The sequence below is a fragment of the Anomaloglossus baeobatrachus genome, chromosome 4 (assembly GCF_048569485.1).
Source record: "Anomaloglossus baeobatrachus isolate aAnoBae1 chromosome 4, aAnoBae1.hap1, whole genome shotgun sequence".
Lineage (NCBI taxonomy): Eukaryota > Metazoa > Chordata > Amphibia > Anura > Aromobatidae > Anomaloglossus > Anomaloglossus baeobatrachus.
In genome coordinates, this window is record NC_134356.1 from 674058736 (window position 1) to 674078502 (window position 19767).

The following is a 19767-nucleotide window of genomic DNA, read 5'->3' on the forward strand; positions in this document are numbered from 1 at the left end:
GAAGGTTCAGTGAGTTTTACAACGTGGACTAAGGTGTACTGACCTCTAGTGGTGACTGTGTGTAACTGCAGTGAGTTCTGATGATCGAAATTACAGATTTATCCATTCTTTGTTGGTGGGAAAACTTGCAAAATCAGCAGAGGATCAAATACTTATTTTCCCCTCTGTATGTACCGGAATATAAGTGCTATAATGCTGCCCCCTATAGACAGGTACCTACCTGCAGCTGCTTTGCTCCTTGATCTCTTCCGATATGGTCATTATGGTGCATACAGATGGAGTGATGGGTTTTGTGGTCAGTGCGGACACAGGAGATATATTCAGTAATTATCAGGAGCCGGGTTTGGTGTTTATATTACTGCAGAACTTGGGGTAAAATATTACAGCATTGTACAGACATAGGGGTGCAGATGAATAGACAAATCATTTTACCGGTTACATAGAATATCACAATTGTGCCAGCGAAGAAATATGGAAGATACATGACCACAGACTTTATCCTAAATACACAATCCGGGTTTAGTACAGAGATGATTTTTTTTTTTGCCGTCATGAAAAAGTCAGGCCCCTTCATATATCTTGACCCCCTCCCTGCTGATGAGAATGAGTCCTCTTCTTTTTCGGCTTGATGCTTCTTTCAAAAGTTATTGCAATTTACATCTCAGTTTTTGTATTCACTTGCAGTACCATGTTTCACCACTAATTGATTTTGCATCTATTTTCCATAGGCCCCAATGCAATAGCGCCACCCATTTTACTTTTACAGCTAATCTGCACTCTGGCCTTTAAAAGATTGCGGGGTCCTTACCCTATCACTAGGGCATTTTTAAGGGATTTGTACTAACGTGACTAACCATTTAAAGAGACATTATAATCCCATGTTAAGCAGCATAACATGATTTATTTGGTATAACTAATTTTTTTTTCTAAATGACCTAATTTGCATTTAATTTTTACATAAGTCTATGGAATGTAATCTTCATAAATACCAATATTAAATTGGTTAGTCAAGTAAACCTGACATAACTAAGTGCGTTTGAAACAGCTAGGAGGTTTTTAAATTTTTGATGGAGTTCCCCTTTAAATTTACAAACACCACTCCAATGACAAATCTTTGGTGTTTTTCCTCCTTTGGCACCTTTATATCACATGGTCTGTGCTTATGTCATATATGGTCCTTTAAAAAAGTGCTAATTTGCATATAATGCAATTAATAATTTATAATTTGCATATAATGCAATTTTTTGGGTTTTTTTTTTAATATTTTTTTTATTTACCTAGAATAAAGGTGCCATTATTTTAAGGTGGAAAAACCCTTAAAGGTCATGTTTACTATACAGATAGGAAATTCTGCAGGTTACTTAGTCTTGAGGCCCACACTATGCAAATGAGGTTCGGAAATGGGTGGGGCATGACACAAAGCTGGGGAGAGGACAGTCGGTGGGGGGAGGGGCATCCAGTGGTAGGATCACTGGGGGGAGGGGTGGGGTGCAGTGTTTCCTGGGAAGAGTAGCTTTTCTATTCTGTTAAAAGACTGGAAGACAAAGCAGCCTGGCTCTTTATGTAGCAAAGGGGAGATAACAGAGAGCAATAGCTGCTTTAGGATCCAAAGCAAATATTAGTAGCACGTCAAGTAAATCCTTATTATTGTACAAAGCAACACAATATTTAAGCGCACATCAAGGTTTGCAACGCGTTACATACGAGCGTCGGAGAGAAAAGTCATCGATCGAGGGACTGAGGAAGGTTCAGTGAGTTCTACAATGTGGTCTAAAGTGTACTGACCTCTAGTGGCGACTGTGTGTAACTGCAGTGAGTTCTACAATGTGGACTAAACTGTGCTGACCTCTAGTGGTGACTGTGTGTAACTGTAGTGAGTTCTACAATGTGGACTAAACTGTGCTGACCTCTAGTGGTGACTGTGTGTAACTGTAGTGAGTTCTACAATGTGGACTAAACTGTACTGACCTTTAGTGGTGACTGTGTGTAACTGCAGTGAGTTCTACAATGTGGACTAAACTGTACTGACCTCTAGTGGTGACTGTGTGTAACTGCAGTGAGTTTCACAATGTGGCCTAAACTGTGCTGACCTCTAGTGGTGACTGTGTGTAACTGCAGTGAGTTCTACAATGTGGACTAAACTGTGCTGACCTCTAGTGGTGACTGTGTGTAACTGCAGCTATTTCTACAATGTGGACTAAATTGTACTGACCTCTAGTGGTGATCGTGTGTAAGTGCTGTGAGTTCTACAATGTGGACTAAACTGTACTGACCTCTAGTGGTGACTGTGTGTAACTGTAGTGAGTCCTACAATGTGGACTAAACTGTGCTGACCTCTAGTGGTGACTGTGTGTAACTGCAGTGAGTTCTACAATGTGGACTAAACTGTGCTGACCTCTAGTGGTGACTGTGTGTAACTGCAGCTATTTCTACAATGTGGAGTAAATTGTACTGACCTCTAGTGGTGATCGTGTGTAAGTGCTGTGAGTTCTACAATGTGGACTAAACTGTACTGACCTTTAGTGGTGACTGTGTGTAACTGCAGTGATTTCTACAATGTGGACTAAACTGTACTGACCTCTAGTGGTGACTGTGTGTAACTGCAGCTATTTCTACAATGTGGACTAAATTGTACTGACCTCTAGTGGTGACTGTGTGTAACTGCAGTGAGTTCTACAATGTGGACTAAACTGTACTGACCTCTAGTGGTGACTGTGTGTAACTGCAGTGAGTTCTACAATGTGGACTAAACTGTACTGACCTCTAGTGGTGACTGTGTGTAACTGCAGCTATTTCTACAATGTGGACTAAATTGTACTGACCTCTAGTGGTGACTGTGTGTAACTGCAGTGAGTTCTACAATGTGGACTAAACTGTACTGACCTCTAGTGGTGACTGTGTGTAACTGCAGTGATTTCTACAATGTGGACTAAACTGTACTGACCTCTAGTGGTGACTGTGTGTAACTGCAGTGATTTCTACAATGTGGACTAAACTGTACTGACCTCTAGTGGTGACTGTGTGTAACTGCAGTGAGTTCTACAATGTAGACTAAACTGTACTGACCTCTAGTGGTGATTGTGTGTAACTGCAGTGAGTTCTACAATGTGGATTAAACTGTACTGACCTCTAGTGGTGACTGTGTGTAACTGCAGTGAGTTCTACAATGTGGATTAAACTGTACTGACCTCTAGTGGTGACTGTGTGTAACTGCAGTGAGTTCTACAATGTGGACTAAACTGTACTGACCCCTAGTGGTGACTGTGTGTAACTGCAGCTATTTCTACAATGTGGACTAATCTGTTCTGACCTCTAGTGGTGATTGTGTGTAACTGCAGCTATTTCTACAATGTGGACTAAACTGTACTGACCTCTAGTGGTGACTGTGTGTAAATGCAGTGAGTTCTACAATGTGGACTAAACTGTACTGACCCCTAGTGGTGATTGTGTGTAACTGCACCTATTTCTACAATGTAGACTAATCTGTACTGACCTCTAGTGGTAACTGTGTGTAACTGCAGTGAGTTCTACAATGTGGATTAAACTGTGCTGACCTCTAGTGGTGACTATGTGTAATTGCAGGGAATATTCCACTAGTTTATACGATCTAGGGTGGTCTCTACTGATGGGCACCAGTGGCGTAGCATATGGGGAGGGTGTAAAATCCTTAAAAAAAACTCAATACAGAGTATAAAATCCCTATATTACTTGCATTCAGGGTGCATTATTTATTACTAATATTATTAATATTGGCAGCCCCCGCTACGCCACTGGTGGGCACCCATTGTTTCACGTGGGTGCTGTGCAATTCTTACCTATCAGATAAAGGCAGCTGCCATCTCCTCGGTCCCTCCAAACTGGAAATGGTTGTCCTAACCTACAGTATAATGAGTAAGTGCTGGTATCATCATTCACAGCGCCATCTATGGCCGCCACATGTTATTACACCATAAACTCTATAATCATATATTATCCTAATGTTATATACCCCCCTCCAAATCCCCGCCTGCCTAGATCTACCCAAAACCTAGGGTTAGTGGAAACGCGGAGAAAAAAAAGCCTCCAAAACCGTCAGCAGTTATGTTAAAATATATCTCTTCGCCACTTTGGTCCACAAAATTGGCGACTAACCGTTAGGTGAGGCCGTCGGGTCCACTTCAACGTCGGCGTGTGCAGTGCAAATTATTGCATAAGTCTAACTATCTCTCGTGTGTCACATCTAGACAGCTGCGGTCACACTATAGAAACCGTGTATGTGTATGTATATATACGCAGCGCATGGCCTCGGACTTACCCTCCGTCTGAAAAAAGTGCAATAAATATAGAAATATTTTATCACACACACTCGAAAAACTCAGTGCAGAGTATAAAATCCCTACCCCTCCCCCTTATTATACCTTACACTCCCCCTAGCCCCCTGTATAAATATATATAGTGTATATATATCCTTAAATATATATATATACACACACGTACACTCATACGTATAGTGCAATGTTAGCAGGACAGTACGAAAAGGAAAGGTCTGTCTACATATGTATATACATAGATATATACATATAGATTGACAATACATTGAGGACAAGCTGCCCAAGCTCTACCCAATCAACACTTAGCCACACCCACATTTGAAAGCCTCGCCCACGAGGAGCATGTTAGAACAATATATAATGCTGGTCAGCATCCTATCATCCCTTATGCTCTACACATATATATACACTGTATATATATATATTGAGCAACATGTGGGTGATATAGGACTTTTTCACATTTAAGGGGAGACATATATCTGTAGTGATGAGTGAGGGACTAGGTGAGTTTTATATCTAATGGGTGGGCTCAGTTATAGGAAGTGGCTTCAATAATGCGGATTGGGTTTGCTTCCCACCCTCACTTTATATAAGTGGGGGTAGGGCCTTTAAGGGGCCTCTAAGTCCCTCTAGATATCTACTTCTAGAAGATATTGCTCTGTGTAACCTTTATCCAGCTGAAAGCCCAGCACGGAGGTGCAAAAATCAGCCATGGGCCTCCACATGTTTGGGGGCAGGAAGAGCTGACATTTTACATCTCCTGGCAGCAGGGGGACATGAGCAGCTAGGTGAGATAGTAACTGCTCCTGGGCCCCTCGCAAACCAGAACCAAAGACATCAATGTTGAGGTAGAAGCAGAGCGGCCCTGCCGGAACCGGGAATGGTGGGGTGCAAAGAGAAGCCACCCGGGGTCGAACGCTGTCATCGGTCATCCAACGAAGGGACTTGCGGCGTAGCAGGTCATAATTCCCAGGAAGCGCCTGGAATGGTTGCCAGTCCTGGACGAGAGTCTGGTTCGGCAGGAGGTCTTTCAGGAGGCCACCACGCTCCAGGAAAACTGCATGGACATCGTCAGGAGACAAGAGGGTAGGTGGAGATGAATGAGATGGCCCGGCAGGCAGTTGTATGGAGGACATACGAGAGGAAAACTCTGGTGCATTGAAACGGACAAGAAGTATGCCCTGTGTGATAAATTTGAGATGGAATGTAAATGACAACATGGAAGGAAAAAGGAAAAAACAGAGAAGGTATTGTTAAAATTCTAGTATTGAATTACCAATCTTGCCCATGACCAATGCCGTGACCATACCTGTTTAGCAATGACTCTATACTTGTTAAGCTCCTTTGGAGACAGCTTGTCATCTCGTGTCAGCCTTATGACTTTGACACTTGGGTATCGATGTTTCACCAATTGGCTGCAGAACCTTTGAAGAACCCCGGCAACACCTCGGCCTCTCTCCCATGGCGCCACTCGTAGTCCTTCAAGTAGAGCTGTCTCCCCACCGTCCACCACGAACATGGAAAGGAGGCCAATCTAGGGTTGAAGTCGAAGGGGAAAACAAATTAGCATCTCTATGACCTACCAGAACCTAAAAGACCTATGTTATGAGCCTAACTGATCTCCTGGAGACCCTATAACTGCATCTTGTGAGTGACTAAGAATGCTATATATACACCCAAGTTGCTACTACCTGGAACAATCGGCAGCACATCTCATTGACAAGGTGCATGCCCGTTCCTTAGGCTTAATTTGTGATGCCCCCTCCCTTATTTGGTGATTCTATTACTACATACCCACCCCTCTTGGACTTTCAAAATGGTTCCTAATCTGATCTTTTTCAATCAGGTTCTTGGTAAAGGGATTTATTGATATTGTGGTGGTTATTTTCTTGTAAAGGTTCCATATGGCCTCGTTACGCCATATTAATCTAGAATCGGCTTCTCTTCTCCTAACTAGAGCCAATTCAAAGGTGGCATCCAAGCTACGTCCATGTTCCATCCATGGAAGGCTATAGAAATCAAAGGCTCTACTGATTTATTAGTGATGGCTCTAAGTCTCCCGTAGAGGGCACTGCAAGCAACTGAGGATATACATTACAGCGTTGCATATTCTTTTGGTGACCAATGGGGTGTCCAGCATACGGAGGGAGGCTTGATCCAAAAAAGAGCATAAATCTTAAAATTCTGAGCCACCCTTTAGGTTTTATCAACCTCTCATGTATATACGGAACTTTATGGTCACGTGTTCCATCATGGCTGAATATTTCAATGCCAACCACCACCATTTTTTATGAGCTTTTTTTGTACATGTATAGATAATTACATAAGTCCATTAAGTTCAACCAGGAAAAGGGTGGTTGGTGCTGGGTAGGGAATCCAAGTTTTCCCTTGTTAATCCAGATGACTTTAGTTTTGGCATAAAAATAAAGAATTTTTCGCGTTGATTAATTTGGGCTTTCAGTCTTTCCTGTTCATTCGTTGGGTTTAATGCCATTTAATGGCACCTGTTGACTGGGAAGGACCATTGACACAGCAAATCGGGCGAATTCATTATCAAAGTTCAATGGATCATACAATAAGTTCTTTGCACGGCACCAATGGCTGTGTGAATGGCCCTTGAGGCCTCCTAAAGTCCATATCAATGCATGAAGAAATGAGCTCAGGGACAGGGCAGTATCCATGGACAGAGACAGCAGACAGTGGTGTTAGTCAACATATACCCATGGGCGTAAGCAATATATTAGACCAGTAGGGCAAGATGGAAGCCCAGTTGGTCAAAAAGTTTATGAAAAGTAGAGGTTTCTTTGAACCATTGTGTTTTCTTACAACATCTCCTTCCTTCTTGGCTAGCACAACCATTCGATCTTTCTCATTGACCCAACTGTGGTATCGACTTGGCAGATAGTCCAGGCCTGCATAGATCCCATGGGACATAGAGATAACTTCTTCAAATTCTTTCTCGGTGGCTAGCACAAATTCCAAATCCCCATCTTGAGGAACACCGGGTATAGCTTCAATCTTCATGTGGAGGCCAGAAGAGCCAGGAACGCCAAAGAAAAGAGAGTGAGGAAGCCACGAAAGTGGTGAAGGAGACCAATGCCACCAGTAAGCCAAACAAGCTGAGGACACTTGAGGAGGTTGAGATGTTGAGTAAAATCGATCTTTGTAATAAGATATCACAGGAGATCTATGGAGAAAATGTCACAGAAAGAAAAAAAAGCAAATACAGTATGCAAAATAAAAATACTCAATATTCTTAACATTTTACTTTTTACCTAAACTATAGCTTTCATACACTTGAACATTCCATATAATAGTGTAATTTTGCATTTTAATAGGCATCAAATGGGACCAATAAGGTCACATTTGGCTGTATTGAGTTGTTTAGCCCTTGTAATGATTCAATATTACTTGTGCCAAGTCCATTAACATGGCAGAGTAATTTATTTTTTATTTTACTTATACATTACGTGGCCTCTTTAAGTGTTAATAGATGAGTTGTAAGTCATCTGTTCATTCCACAACTCTCATCTATGTTTGGCATCACGGCCTTGAAAGGATCAATTAATGAAAAAATAGAATCAATGTTTTAGCCTGTGGAAATCAATAAAAATATAGGAACCGCGATGGGCTCCTAACTGATCCCATTATAAGTCAATGAGATCATAAAGTTTTTCAGACTTATTTCAAGATACTTCCATGAAAAGTATAGTCTGCATCATTATTCTTGACATCAAAAATATAAGAACCGTGATGGGGCCCTAACTGAGCCCATTATACGTCAAGGACATCATAAAGTTTTTCAGACTTATTTCAAGATACTTCCATGAAAAGTATAGTCTGCATCATTATTCTTGCCATCAAAAATATAAGAACCGTGATGGGCCCCTAACTGAGCCCATTATACCTCAAGGACATCATAAAGTTTTTCAGACTTATTTCAAGATACTTCCATGAAAAGTATAGTCTGCACCATTACTCTTGGCATCAAAAATATAGGAACCGCGATGGGCCCCTAACTGACCCCATTATAAGTCAATGAGATCATAAAGTTTTTCAGACTTATTTGAAGATACTTCCATGAAAAGTATAGTCTGCACCATTATTCTTGCTGTCAAAAATATAGGAACCGCGATGGTCCCCTAACGGACACCATTATAAGTCAATGAGAACATGAAGTTTTTCAGACTTGTTGGAAGATAATTCGATGAAAAGTACTGTATAGTCTGCAACATTATTCTTGCCATCAAAAATATTGGAACCGCGAAGGGCACTTAACTGACCCCATTATAAGTCAATGTGATCATGAAGTTTTTCAAACTTTTTGGAAGATAATTAAAAAATAACTACTATGGTTTCTTTAAAGGGAATCTGTCACCAGAATTTGAGAGCAGGATAACGTAAGAGCAGAGATCCTGATTCTAGCACTGTGTCACTTACTGGGCTACTTAGTGTAGTTGTGAAAAAAAATCACCGATTAATCAGAAATAGATCATTAGACTACTTGCAGGTAGCCCAGCATATTCATGAGCTCTATTTAACTGCTAGATCTGCAGCAGAGAAAACAAACAGTGATTTTATCAATATTACAGCAAGCAGCTCAGTAAGTGATACATCACTGGAATCAGGGTCTCTGTCAAACAGCTTAATAAGAGACTCATCGCTGGAATCAGGGTCTCTGTCAAACAGCTCAGTAAGTGATACATCGCTGGAATCAGGGTCTCTGTCAAGAAGCTCAGTAAATGACACATAGCTGGAATCAGGTCTTTGTCAAACAGCTCAGTAAGTGACACATCGTTGGAATCAAGGTCTCTGTCTTCACATTATGCTTCTCTCAGATGGGGGAACAAAAACCTGGTGATAGAGTCCCTTTAATGGAATTTTGTCGGTGGTGATAATTGCACACAAAGATGTCAATTGAAACTTTTTGACCATTTAATAGGATTTTCAAGAACAGAAAAAAGTTGGCTTAAAGGTGAAAATGACATAAAATAAAACAAAAATTACTTACCCGATAATTCACCTGCATAATTCCTTAATGATAACATGCCCCTCTACCCATGTGACTACTGCCATTAGTCACTGTTAATGGCACAAGACCGCTGATGCTAATGATTGACTGCAGTGGTCATAAGGGTAGTTGGACATGGCATAGCTGTAGCAAAGTAAATAACAAGTTATGTTAAGCAACAGCATTGGAGTGGCAGGGGATTTATCTTGTGAGTAATAGTGTCTTTGCTTTTTATTTTGTTTTATATCGCATTGCCCCTTTAGCAATTTTTTATTTATTTGTTAAAGCATTTCAAATGCCATTATTTTATTAACTGCTAGAAATGAATCTGCATGGGGTTTTTTTATGGATTTTTTTTATTGACACCATTTTGTATTGACTTTTATACCTTTTTGTCTGGATGTAGACGAGGAAAGAGACAGACGGGGAAAGAGACAGACGGGGAAAAAGAGACGGGGAAAGAGACAGACGGGCAAAGAGACAGAGACAAGGTAAGAGACAAGGAAAGAGACAGAGACAAGTAATGAGACAGGGAAGAGACAAATAAGTAAAGATACAGGGAAAGTCAACAGAGACAGACGAAGAAATAGACAAACGGGGAAAGAGACAGACAGGGAAAGAGACAGACGTGAAAAGAGACAGACATGGAAAGAGACAGACGTGGAAAGAGACAGACCGGGAAAGAGACAGATGGGGAATGAGACAGACGGGGAACGACACAGACCTGGAACGAAACAGATGGGGAACGAGACAGATGAGGAAAGAGACAGACAGGGAAAGAGACAGACGGGGAACGAGACAGACCTGGAAAGAGACAGACGGGGAACAAGACAGACGAGGAAAGAGACAGACGGGGAAAGAGATAGATGATGAAAGAGACAGATGGGGAAAGAGACAGACAGGAAAGAGACAGACGGGGAACGAGACAAACCTGGAACGAGACAGACAGGGAAAGAGACAGACTGAGAAAGAGACAGATGGGGAAAGAGACAGACAGGGAAAGAGACAGACGTGGAAAGAGACAGACCTAGAATGAGACAGACGGGGAACGAGACAGATGGGGAATGAGACAGACCCGGAACGAGACAGATGGGGAACGAGACAGATGAGGAAAGAGACAGACGGGGAAAGAGACAGATGAGGAACGAGACAGACCTGAAACGAGACAGACGGGGAACAAGACAGATGAGGAAAGAAACAGACGGGGAAAGAGACAGACGATGAAAGAGAAAGACGGGGGAAAGAGACAGACCTTGAACGAGACAGACCTGGAACGAGACAGACCTGGAATGAGACAGACCTGGAACAAGACAGATCGGGAAAGAGACAAACGGTGAAAGAGACAGACGGGGAATGAAACAAACCTGGAACGAGACAGACTGGGAAAGAGACAGACTGGGAAAGAGACAGACTGGGAAAGAGACAGACTGGGAAAGAGACAGATGGGGAAAGAGACAGACGGGGAAAGAGACAGACGATGAAAGAGACAGATGGGGAAAGACACAGACCTGGAACGAGACAGACCTGGAATGAGACAGACCTGGAATGAGACAGACCTGGAATGAGACAGACCTGGAACAAGACAGACCGTGAAAGAGACAGATGGGGACTGAGGCAAACCTGGAATGAGACAGACAGGGAAAGAGACAGACAGGGAAAGAGACAGACAGGGAAAGAGACAGACAGGGAAAGAGACAGACAAGGAAAGAGACAGACCGGGAAAGAGACTGACAGACAGACAGAGACAGACAGACACAGAGATAGGGACAGACACAGAAATGGCGAGAGAGACAGACAGAGAGACTGATACAGAGACAGACAGAGACACAGAGACAGAAATCAGAGACAGACAAACAGAGACTGGGAGAGAAACAGAGAGACATTACTATCCTGGGCAACACCCGGGCACTACAACTAGTATATATATATATATATATATATATATATATATATAAAAGGCTATAATAGATATTGTTATAGTCTGAGAATCTTAGTAATGCAAAAGTATAGTTTTCTGCCTGTAGTACCCTGACCGGCAATCTATTAGGTCATGCCTTTGTAAGCATTCAGCTTTAATCTTAACCCGTCGGCTTGTTCTCCTTCTGTCAAGCTCTTTTAATGCCACAATCGCTATATATCGCTTCATATTTGAGGTTAAAGCTTTTCCAATATCAGCTGTTACAATGCGGGCTCCGACTATCAGCCATAGCCAGGAAACGACGGTGGACACAGATACGTATACCATAAAGGTTCTCAGCGATACGATCAAGGATGTAGAATACATTTATGTCAAGGTGCAAAAGGGAATTAAGCAGCACTGTGTGATTCTGAAAGACTATTTTGCACTATAATTAAAGAGACTGTTAATTTTTAATCAGAAAATAACCTATTAAACAATCACATTTTTGTGTTAAATATATTTTTATAAAAAATTTGCCAATTTTCTTTTTGGTTATATTTATTGCAATATTTATTAAAAATCAAAATTAGTAATCCTACAATGTTCACACTGTCCACTGGGGTTATTTTAGGCTAGTACTTCCTGTCCTTAAAGGGACAGTTTTCAGCAGACCCATTATCATCAGAGGCAGGGTTAAAATGACACTTCTGTGTTCGTACTGTTTTTATTAAAGTTGTGAAAACAATATTCAACAAAGTATACATAATGGCAAAATCATGTAGAAAACCAGTGTCCACCAATCACTGTAGGCAATGTCACTGTTTCCATTCACAATGCTTTGATACAAAAGATAGGATCGTGGAATGACACTGTACATGTGTTGTTTCCTAAAACAACAGGAACTTCGAATGTTCAAAAAACAGTTCAAGTGGCAAATGTGAAAATTATTGTTTTTGTGATATGGGAAAAAAAATCAAAATACATTTGTTGGCAATGTCACTGTTTCCATTCACAATGCTTTGATATAAAAGATAGGATTGGGCACTGACCATTGTGACAATGTACATGTGTTGTTTCCTAAAACAACAGGAAGTTTGAATGTTTGGAAAAAAAAGTCAAAAGTCGCAGTGGCCAATGTGATGGTTTTGAGATTTCTAATTATTGTTTTTGTGATATGGAAAAAAAATACATTTGTAGACAATGTTACTGTTTCCATTCAAAATGCTTCAATACAAAAGATGGGATCGGGGATTGACCATTCTGGAAATGTACATGTGTTGTTTCCTAAAACAACAGGAACTTCGAACGTTCAAGAAAAAGTAAAAGTGGCCAATGTGAAAATTATTGTTTTTGTAATATAGGAAAAAAATTAAAAATCCTTTTTTATGGCAATGTCACTGTTTGGATTCACAATGCTTTGATACAAAAGATAGGATTGGGCACTGACCATTGTGACAATGTACATGTGTTGTTTCCTAAAACAACAGGAACTTCGAACATTCAAAACAAAGTAAAAGTGGCCAATGTGAAAATTATTGTTTTTGTGATATGGGAAAAAAAATCAAAATACATTTGTAGACAACGTCACTGTTTCCATTCACAAATGCTTCAATACAAAACATAGAATTGGGGACTGAGCATCGTGACAATGTACATGTGTTGTTTCCTAAAACCACATTAAGTTCGAAAAAAAAGAGTCATTGGCCAATGTGAAAATTATAAGATTTCCAATTATTGTTTTTGGGATATGAAAAAAAAATACATTTATTGGCAATATCACTTGTTCCAGTCACGATGCTTCAATATAAAAGACAGGATCAGGGTCTAAGCATTGTGACAATGTACATGTGTTGTTTCCTAAAACAACAGGAAGTTTGAATGTTTGGAAAAAAAATTCATAGTGATATAGAAGGGTTAATAGTTTCTCTATTTCTTCATTAAAGATTTATTGTTATTAGTAAGTATATCTGATGGTAGTTTATAGTCATGGAGCCTACGGAATAAGAGACAGTCTCAAGGATTATTATTGTCTCTAAATGTTCTTCTTGTCTTCTTCTTATCTCATATGCATGACTCTACATTTTTGTTTTGCTAAAACTTAAAGGTCATGACCAATGTGATGATTTTTGTGATATGGAAAAAAATATACATTTGTAGGCAATATCACTTGTCCCAGTCACGATGCTTCAATATAAAAGACAGGATCAGGGTCTAAGCATCGTGACAATGTACATGTGTTGTTTCCTAAAACAACAGGAAGTTTCAATGTTTGGAAAAAAAATTCACAGTGACCAATGTGATGATTTTTGTGATATGGAAAAAAATATACATTTATTGGCAATATCACTTGTTCCAGTCACGATGCTTCAATATAAAAGACAGGATCAGGGTCCAAGCATTGTGACAATGTACATGTGTTGTTTCCTAAAACAACAGGAAGTTTGAATGTTTGGGAAAAAAAATTCACAGTGACCAATGTGATGATTTTTGTGATATGGAAAAAAATATACATTTGTAGGCAATATCATGCATTCAATTCACAATAATTTGATAGAAAAGATAGGATCGGGGACTGATCATTGTGACAATGTACATGTGTTGTTTCCTAAAACAACAGCAAATTCGAATGTAAAAAAAAAACAAATTGAAAATTTCGAGATTTCTAATAATTGTTTTTGTGATATGGAGAAAAATAAAAATATATTTAACACAGTGACCTAATTTAGGCAGTAGAACATGGTTTCTATTTAAATAAATATATATATATATATATATATATATATATATATATATATATATATATTATTTTAAATTACACTTATATGTTACCAAATATTTGGAATAAAGAGAAAATAACTGGATGAGTATACTAAGAGTTATTTAAGATACTTAGATCATCTACATCTACCTCCTCCTTGAGTAGGTGACAAATTACCGTCATTTCACGAGACTGACGACCTTCATTACTGGTTGTCACCATCAGATTTTCCCACCTGATGATTTTCTGACTATATTTAACAGAAGACTGACATTGTGTAAACAAGTCGAAAAAATTTCGCCGCCGCCTAATGAGTGAAGTGTGGAGAGCGAGGGATCACGATGGAATATATTATCTATAGAAACCCTTCCAGGCTCTCATTGTAACCCCACAGGAATTTTATTTTTAATTTCTTCATTATGATCCGGGAGTGGGTGTTGGAAGGAGGTCGGTTAATTTGCCAACTGAGCAAAATGATGAAAAAAAAAGAATATTCAGAACAGGATGTTCTACGCTGGTGACAGATTGGGACAAAGAGCCCTGGCAATTCAAGGGTAGCGAAAACACAAAAATGCTAAAAAAATAGCTCACAAATAAAAAAAAACACACTAATTACAAGTGCACAGAACCGGAAACAAATTGGGTCTCAATTTAGCCAAATCATTACAAAGGATGACACAGGATAATTTTATCATTGAATTTTGTTTTCTGATTTTCCTCTTATTATTTTTTTCATCATTTGTTTTCTTCTTTTTTTTATTTTGTAATGTATGTTATTGTTTTAGTTACTTATTCAATGTATCTTTTTCCCCCCCATTCATTTTTTATATATATTTTTTTTCTTTCTATTTGATTAGCTTATTTTTAAAATGTATTTATTGTATTTACTTATAACCCCTTTTTTTCCTATTTTTTTATATTCTACTTTCTTATTTTTTTATATTTATTTATTTATTTATTTAATTAAGTAATTTAATTATAGCTTTTTTTTTCAATTCATTTAATTTGTTTTTTGGGGTTTTTGTTTAGATTTTTTTTGTACCCTCTTTTTTCCTATTTTCCTTTTATATTCCATTAGTTTTTTTTATATTTATTTATTCAATTTAATGATAGCATTTTTTTTTCAATTCATTTAATTTGTTTTCTTTTTTTAGATTTTTGTAGTACCATATTTTTTTTTTCAATTATTCTTTTATGTTCTATTTGTTAAATTATATTTATCTTACTTAATTGTAGCATTTTTTTTCCAATTCATTAAATTTTATTTTTTTTAGTACCCTCTTTATTTTCTATTATTCTTTTATTATCTTTTAGTTTATTTTATTCATCTTTATTTATTTCTTAAATTGTACCTTTTTTTGTCAAATTATTTAATTAGAATTTTTTGTAACCTCAGATCCTCACAAGATCTTCTCTACTCCTCTCTTATCGCCTCTTCCCACATTTGCATAAAAGATTTCTCCCGTGCCTCCCCCATACTCTGGAACGCTCTACCTCAGCATATCAGACTCTCCCCTACCGTGGAAAGCTTCAAGAGGAACCTGAAGACCCATCTCTTCCAACAAGCCTACAACCTACAATAACCCTCAGTCCAGTAGACCACTGCGCAACCAGCTCTGTCCTCACCTATTGTACCATCACCCATTCCCTGTAGACTGTGAGCCCTCGCGGGCAGGGTCCTCTCTCCTCCTATACCAGTCTGTTTTGTACTGTTAATGATTGTTGTACGTACACCCTCTTTAACTTGTAAAACGCCATGGAATAAATGGCGCTATAATAATAAATAATAATAATAATAATATTTATTTATTTAATTTTAATTGTAGCATTTTTTTCAATTTATTTCATTTGTGTTTTTCTTTAGATTTTTTTAGTACCCTCTTCTTTTTTTTCCTATTTTTCTTTTATATTCTATTAGGGTTTTTTTTTTATATTTATGTATTTAATTTAATGATAGCTTTTTTTTCAATTCATTTAATTTGTTGGGGGTTTTTTTAGTATCCTATTTTTTTTTCTATTATTCTTTTATATTCTATTTGTTTATTTTTTTATATTTATCATATTTAATTGTAGCATTTTTTTTCAATTCATTTAATTAGAATTATTTTTAGTACCCTCTTTTTGTCTATTTTCTAATAAAGCTAATAAAGCTGCCATTATCTAAATAGTAATAAAGTATTTTTTAAACTTTCTTTTTCTTTTCTTGTTTTTTCTTTTATCTGTTACTATTCACATAATGTCACCAATGACAGTAATATACAGAACAGGACGTGTCTGCAGTGGTGAAGTACGGTAAATATTTGATCCTCTGCCAATTTTGCAAGTTTTCCCCCTACAAAGAATACAGAGGTCGGTAATTTTTATTGAAGGTAACTTCAACTGTGACAGAATAAAAAAAATTGAGAAAATCCAATTTTATGATTTCTATATAATTAATTGGCATTTTATTGCATGAAATAAGTATTTGATCACCGAGCAACCAGCAAGAATTCTGCTGTCACAGTCCTGGTATTTTTCCTCCTACTCTGCACTCATTACCTGTATTATTTAACCTGTTTCATCTTGTTACCTGTATAAAAGACACCTGTCCACACACTCAATCAAACACACTCCAACCTCTCCAACATGGCCAAGACCAAAGAGTTGTGTAAGGACACCAGGGACAAAATTGTAGACCTTTACAAGGCTGGGATGGACAACAGGACAATTGGCAAGCAGCTTGGTGAGAAGGCAACAACTGTTAGTGCAATTATTAAAAAATGGAAGAAACATAAGATGATTGACAATCTTACTCAGTCTGGGGCTTCATGTATGATCCCGCTTCATGGGGTAAGGATGATTCTGAGACAGTAAGGAATCAGCCCAGAACTACACAGGAGGACCTGGTCAATGACCTGGGAGAGCTGGGACCACGGTCTCAAAGATTACAATTAATAACACATGGCTTAAAATCATACAGGACACGTCACAGTAAAAGTTACCTATGATAAAAATTACACGCCTCTTCATTCCTTATAGGTTGAAAAACTTGCAAAATCAGAAGAGGATCAAATACTTATTTTCCTCTCTGTATATATAGGACACAGAGAGCAAAACAACTCCTGGAAGTCCTGAAAAATGTTGCGATACAGAGATAGGTCACCACTAATTCCAGAGACTCCTGACATTGGATATATTTAAGCAAATTTAAGAAAATTTACATTTACATACTGGCTTTACATCTACGATGCAGAAAATAAAGCGATTTTACTGGAAGATTTTTTTGTTAGTAAAAGTCATCGTTATATATGCAATGAAAATCAAAATGTGCGCTCTCTAGAAATCATTAATAATACCGTATACAAGAATATAACTAATATAATACTGCCTCTGTGTACAAGAATATAACTAATATAATACTGCCCCTGTGTACAAGAATATAACTACTATAATACTGCCCCTATATACAGGAGTATAACTACTAGAATACTGCCCTCTATATACAGGAGTATAACTACTATAATACTGCCCCCTATGTACAAGAATATAACTACTATAATACTGCTCCTATGTACAAAAATATAACTACTATAATACTGCCCCTACATACAAGAATATAACTACTATAATACTGCCCCTATGTAGAATAATATAACTACTATAATACTGCCCCTATGTACAAGAATATAACTACTATAATACTGCCCCCTATGTACAAGAATATAACTACTATAATACTGCCCCTATGTAGAATAATATAACTACTATAATACTGCCCCTATGTACAAGAATATAACTACTATAATACTGCGCCTATGTACAAGAACATAACTACTATAATACTGCCCCAATGTACAAGAATATAACTACTATAATACTGCCCCTATGTACAAGAATATAACTACTATAATACTGCCCCTACATACAAGAATATAACTACTATAATACTGCCCCTATGTAGAATAATATAACTACTATAATACTGCCCCTATGTACAAGATTATAACTAATATAATACTGCCCCTATGTACAAGAATATAACTACTATAATACTGCCCCTATGTACAAGAATATAACTACTATAATGCTGCCCCTATATACAAGAATATAACTACTATAATACTGCCCCTATGTACAAGAATATAACTACTATAATACTGCCTCTATGTACAAGAATATAACTACTATAATACTGCCCCCTATGTACAAGAATATAACTACTATAATACTGCCCCCTATGTACAAGAATATAACTACTATAATACTGCCCCTATGTACAAGAATATAACTACTATAATACTGCCCCTATGTACAAGAATATAACTACTATAATACTGCCCCTATGTAGAATAATATAACTACTATAATACTGCCCCCTATGTACAAGAATATAACTACTATAATACTGCCCCGACATACAAGAATATAACTACTATAATACTGCCCCTATGTAGAATAATATAACTACTATAATACTGCCCCTATGTACAAGATTATAACTAATATAATACTGCCCCTATGTACAAGAATATAACTACTATAATACTGCCCCTATGTACAAGAATATAACTACTATAATGCTGCCCCTATATACAAGAATATAACTACTATAATACTGCCCCTATGTACAAGAATATAACTACTATAATACTGCCTCTATGTACAAGAATATAACTACTATAATACTGCCCCCTATGTACAAGAATATAACTACTATAATACTGCCCCTATGTACAAGAATATAACTACTATAATACTGCCCCGACATACAAGAATATAACTACTATAATACTGCCCCTATGTAGAATAATATAACTACTATAATACTGCCCCTATGTACAAGATTATAACTAATATAATACTGCCCCTATGTACAAGAATATAACTACTATAATACTGCCCCTATGTACAAGAATATAACTACTATAATGCTGCCCCTATATACAAGAATATAACTACTATAATACTGCCCCTATGTACAAGAATATAACTACTATAATACTGCCTCTATGTACAAGAATATAACTACTATAATACTGCCCCCTATGTACAAGAATATAACTACTATAATACTGCCCCCTATGTACAAGAATATAACTACTATAATACTGCCCCTATGTACAAGAATATAACTACTATAATACTGCCCCTATGTACAAGAATATAACTACTATAATACTGCCCCTATGTACAAGAATATAACTACTATAATACTGCCCCCTATGTACAAGAATATAACTACTATAATACTGCGCCTATGTACAAGAATATAACTACTATAATACTGCCCCTACATACAAGAATATAACTACTATAATACTGCCCCTATGTAGAATAATATAACTACTATAATACTGCTCCTATGTACAAGAATATAACTACTATAATACTGCCCCTATATACAAGAATATAACTACTATAATACTGTCCCCTATGTACAAGAATATAACTACTATAATACTGCCCCTATGTACAAGAATATAACTACTATAATACTGCCCCTATGTACACGAATATAACTACTATAATACTGCCCCCTATGTACAAGAATATAACTACTATAATACTGCCCCCTATGTACAAGAATATAACTACTATAATACTGCCCCTATGTACAAGAATATAACTACTATAATACTGCCCCTATGTACAAGAATATAACTACTATAATACTGCCCCTATGTACAAGAATATAACTACTATAATACTGCCCCTATGTAGAATAATATAACTACTATAATACTGCCCCTATGTACAAGATTATAACTAATATAATACTGCGCCTATGTACAAGAATATAACTACTATA

At 37.5% G+C, this 19767-nt stretch overlaps 1 protein-coding gene across 1 annotated transcript in view; it reads right to left on the bottom strand.

Moving 5' to 3' along the window:
- Positions 1-327: 327 nt before the first annotated feature.
- NAT16 (N-acetyltransferase 16 (putative)) overlaps positions 328-19767 on the bottom strand; it is a 40980-nt gene continuing 21540 nt past the window's right edge. Inside the window, exons 2-4 of the mRNA XM_075346667.1 lie at positions 7137-7497; positions 5620-5844; positions 328-5491 (exon numbers count right to left, since the gene is read on the bottom strand). Of these exons, the coding sequence (XP_075202782.1) occupies positions 4940-5491; positions 5620-5844; positions 7137-7334 (975 nt within the window). The 5' untranslated portion in view covers positions 7335-7497 and the 3' untranslated portion in view covers positions 328-4939. The remainder of the gene's footprint in view (positions 5492-5619; positions 5845-7136; positions 7498-19767) is intronic.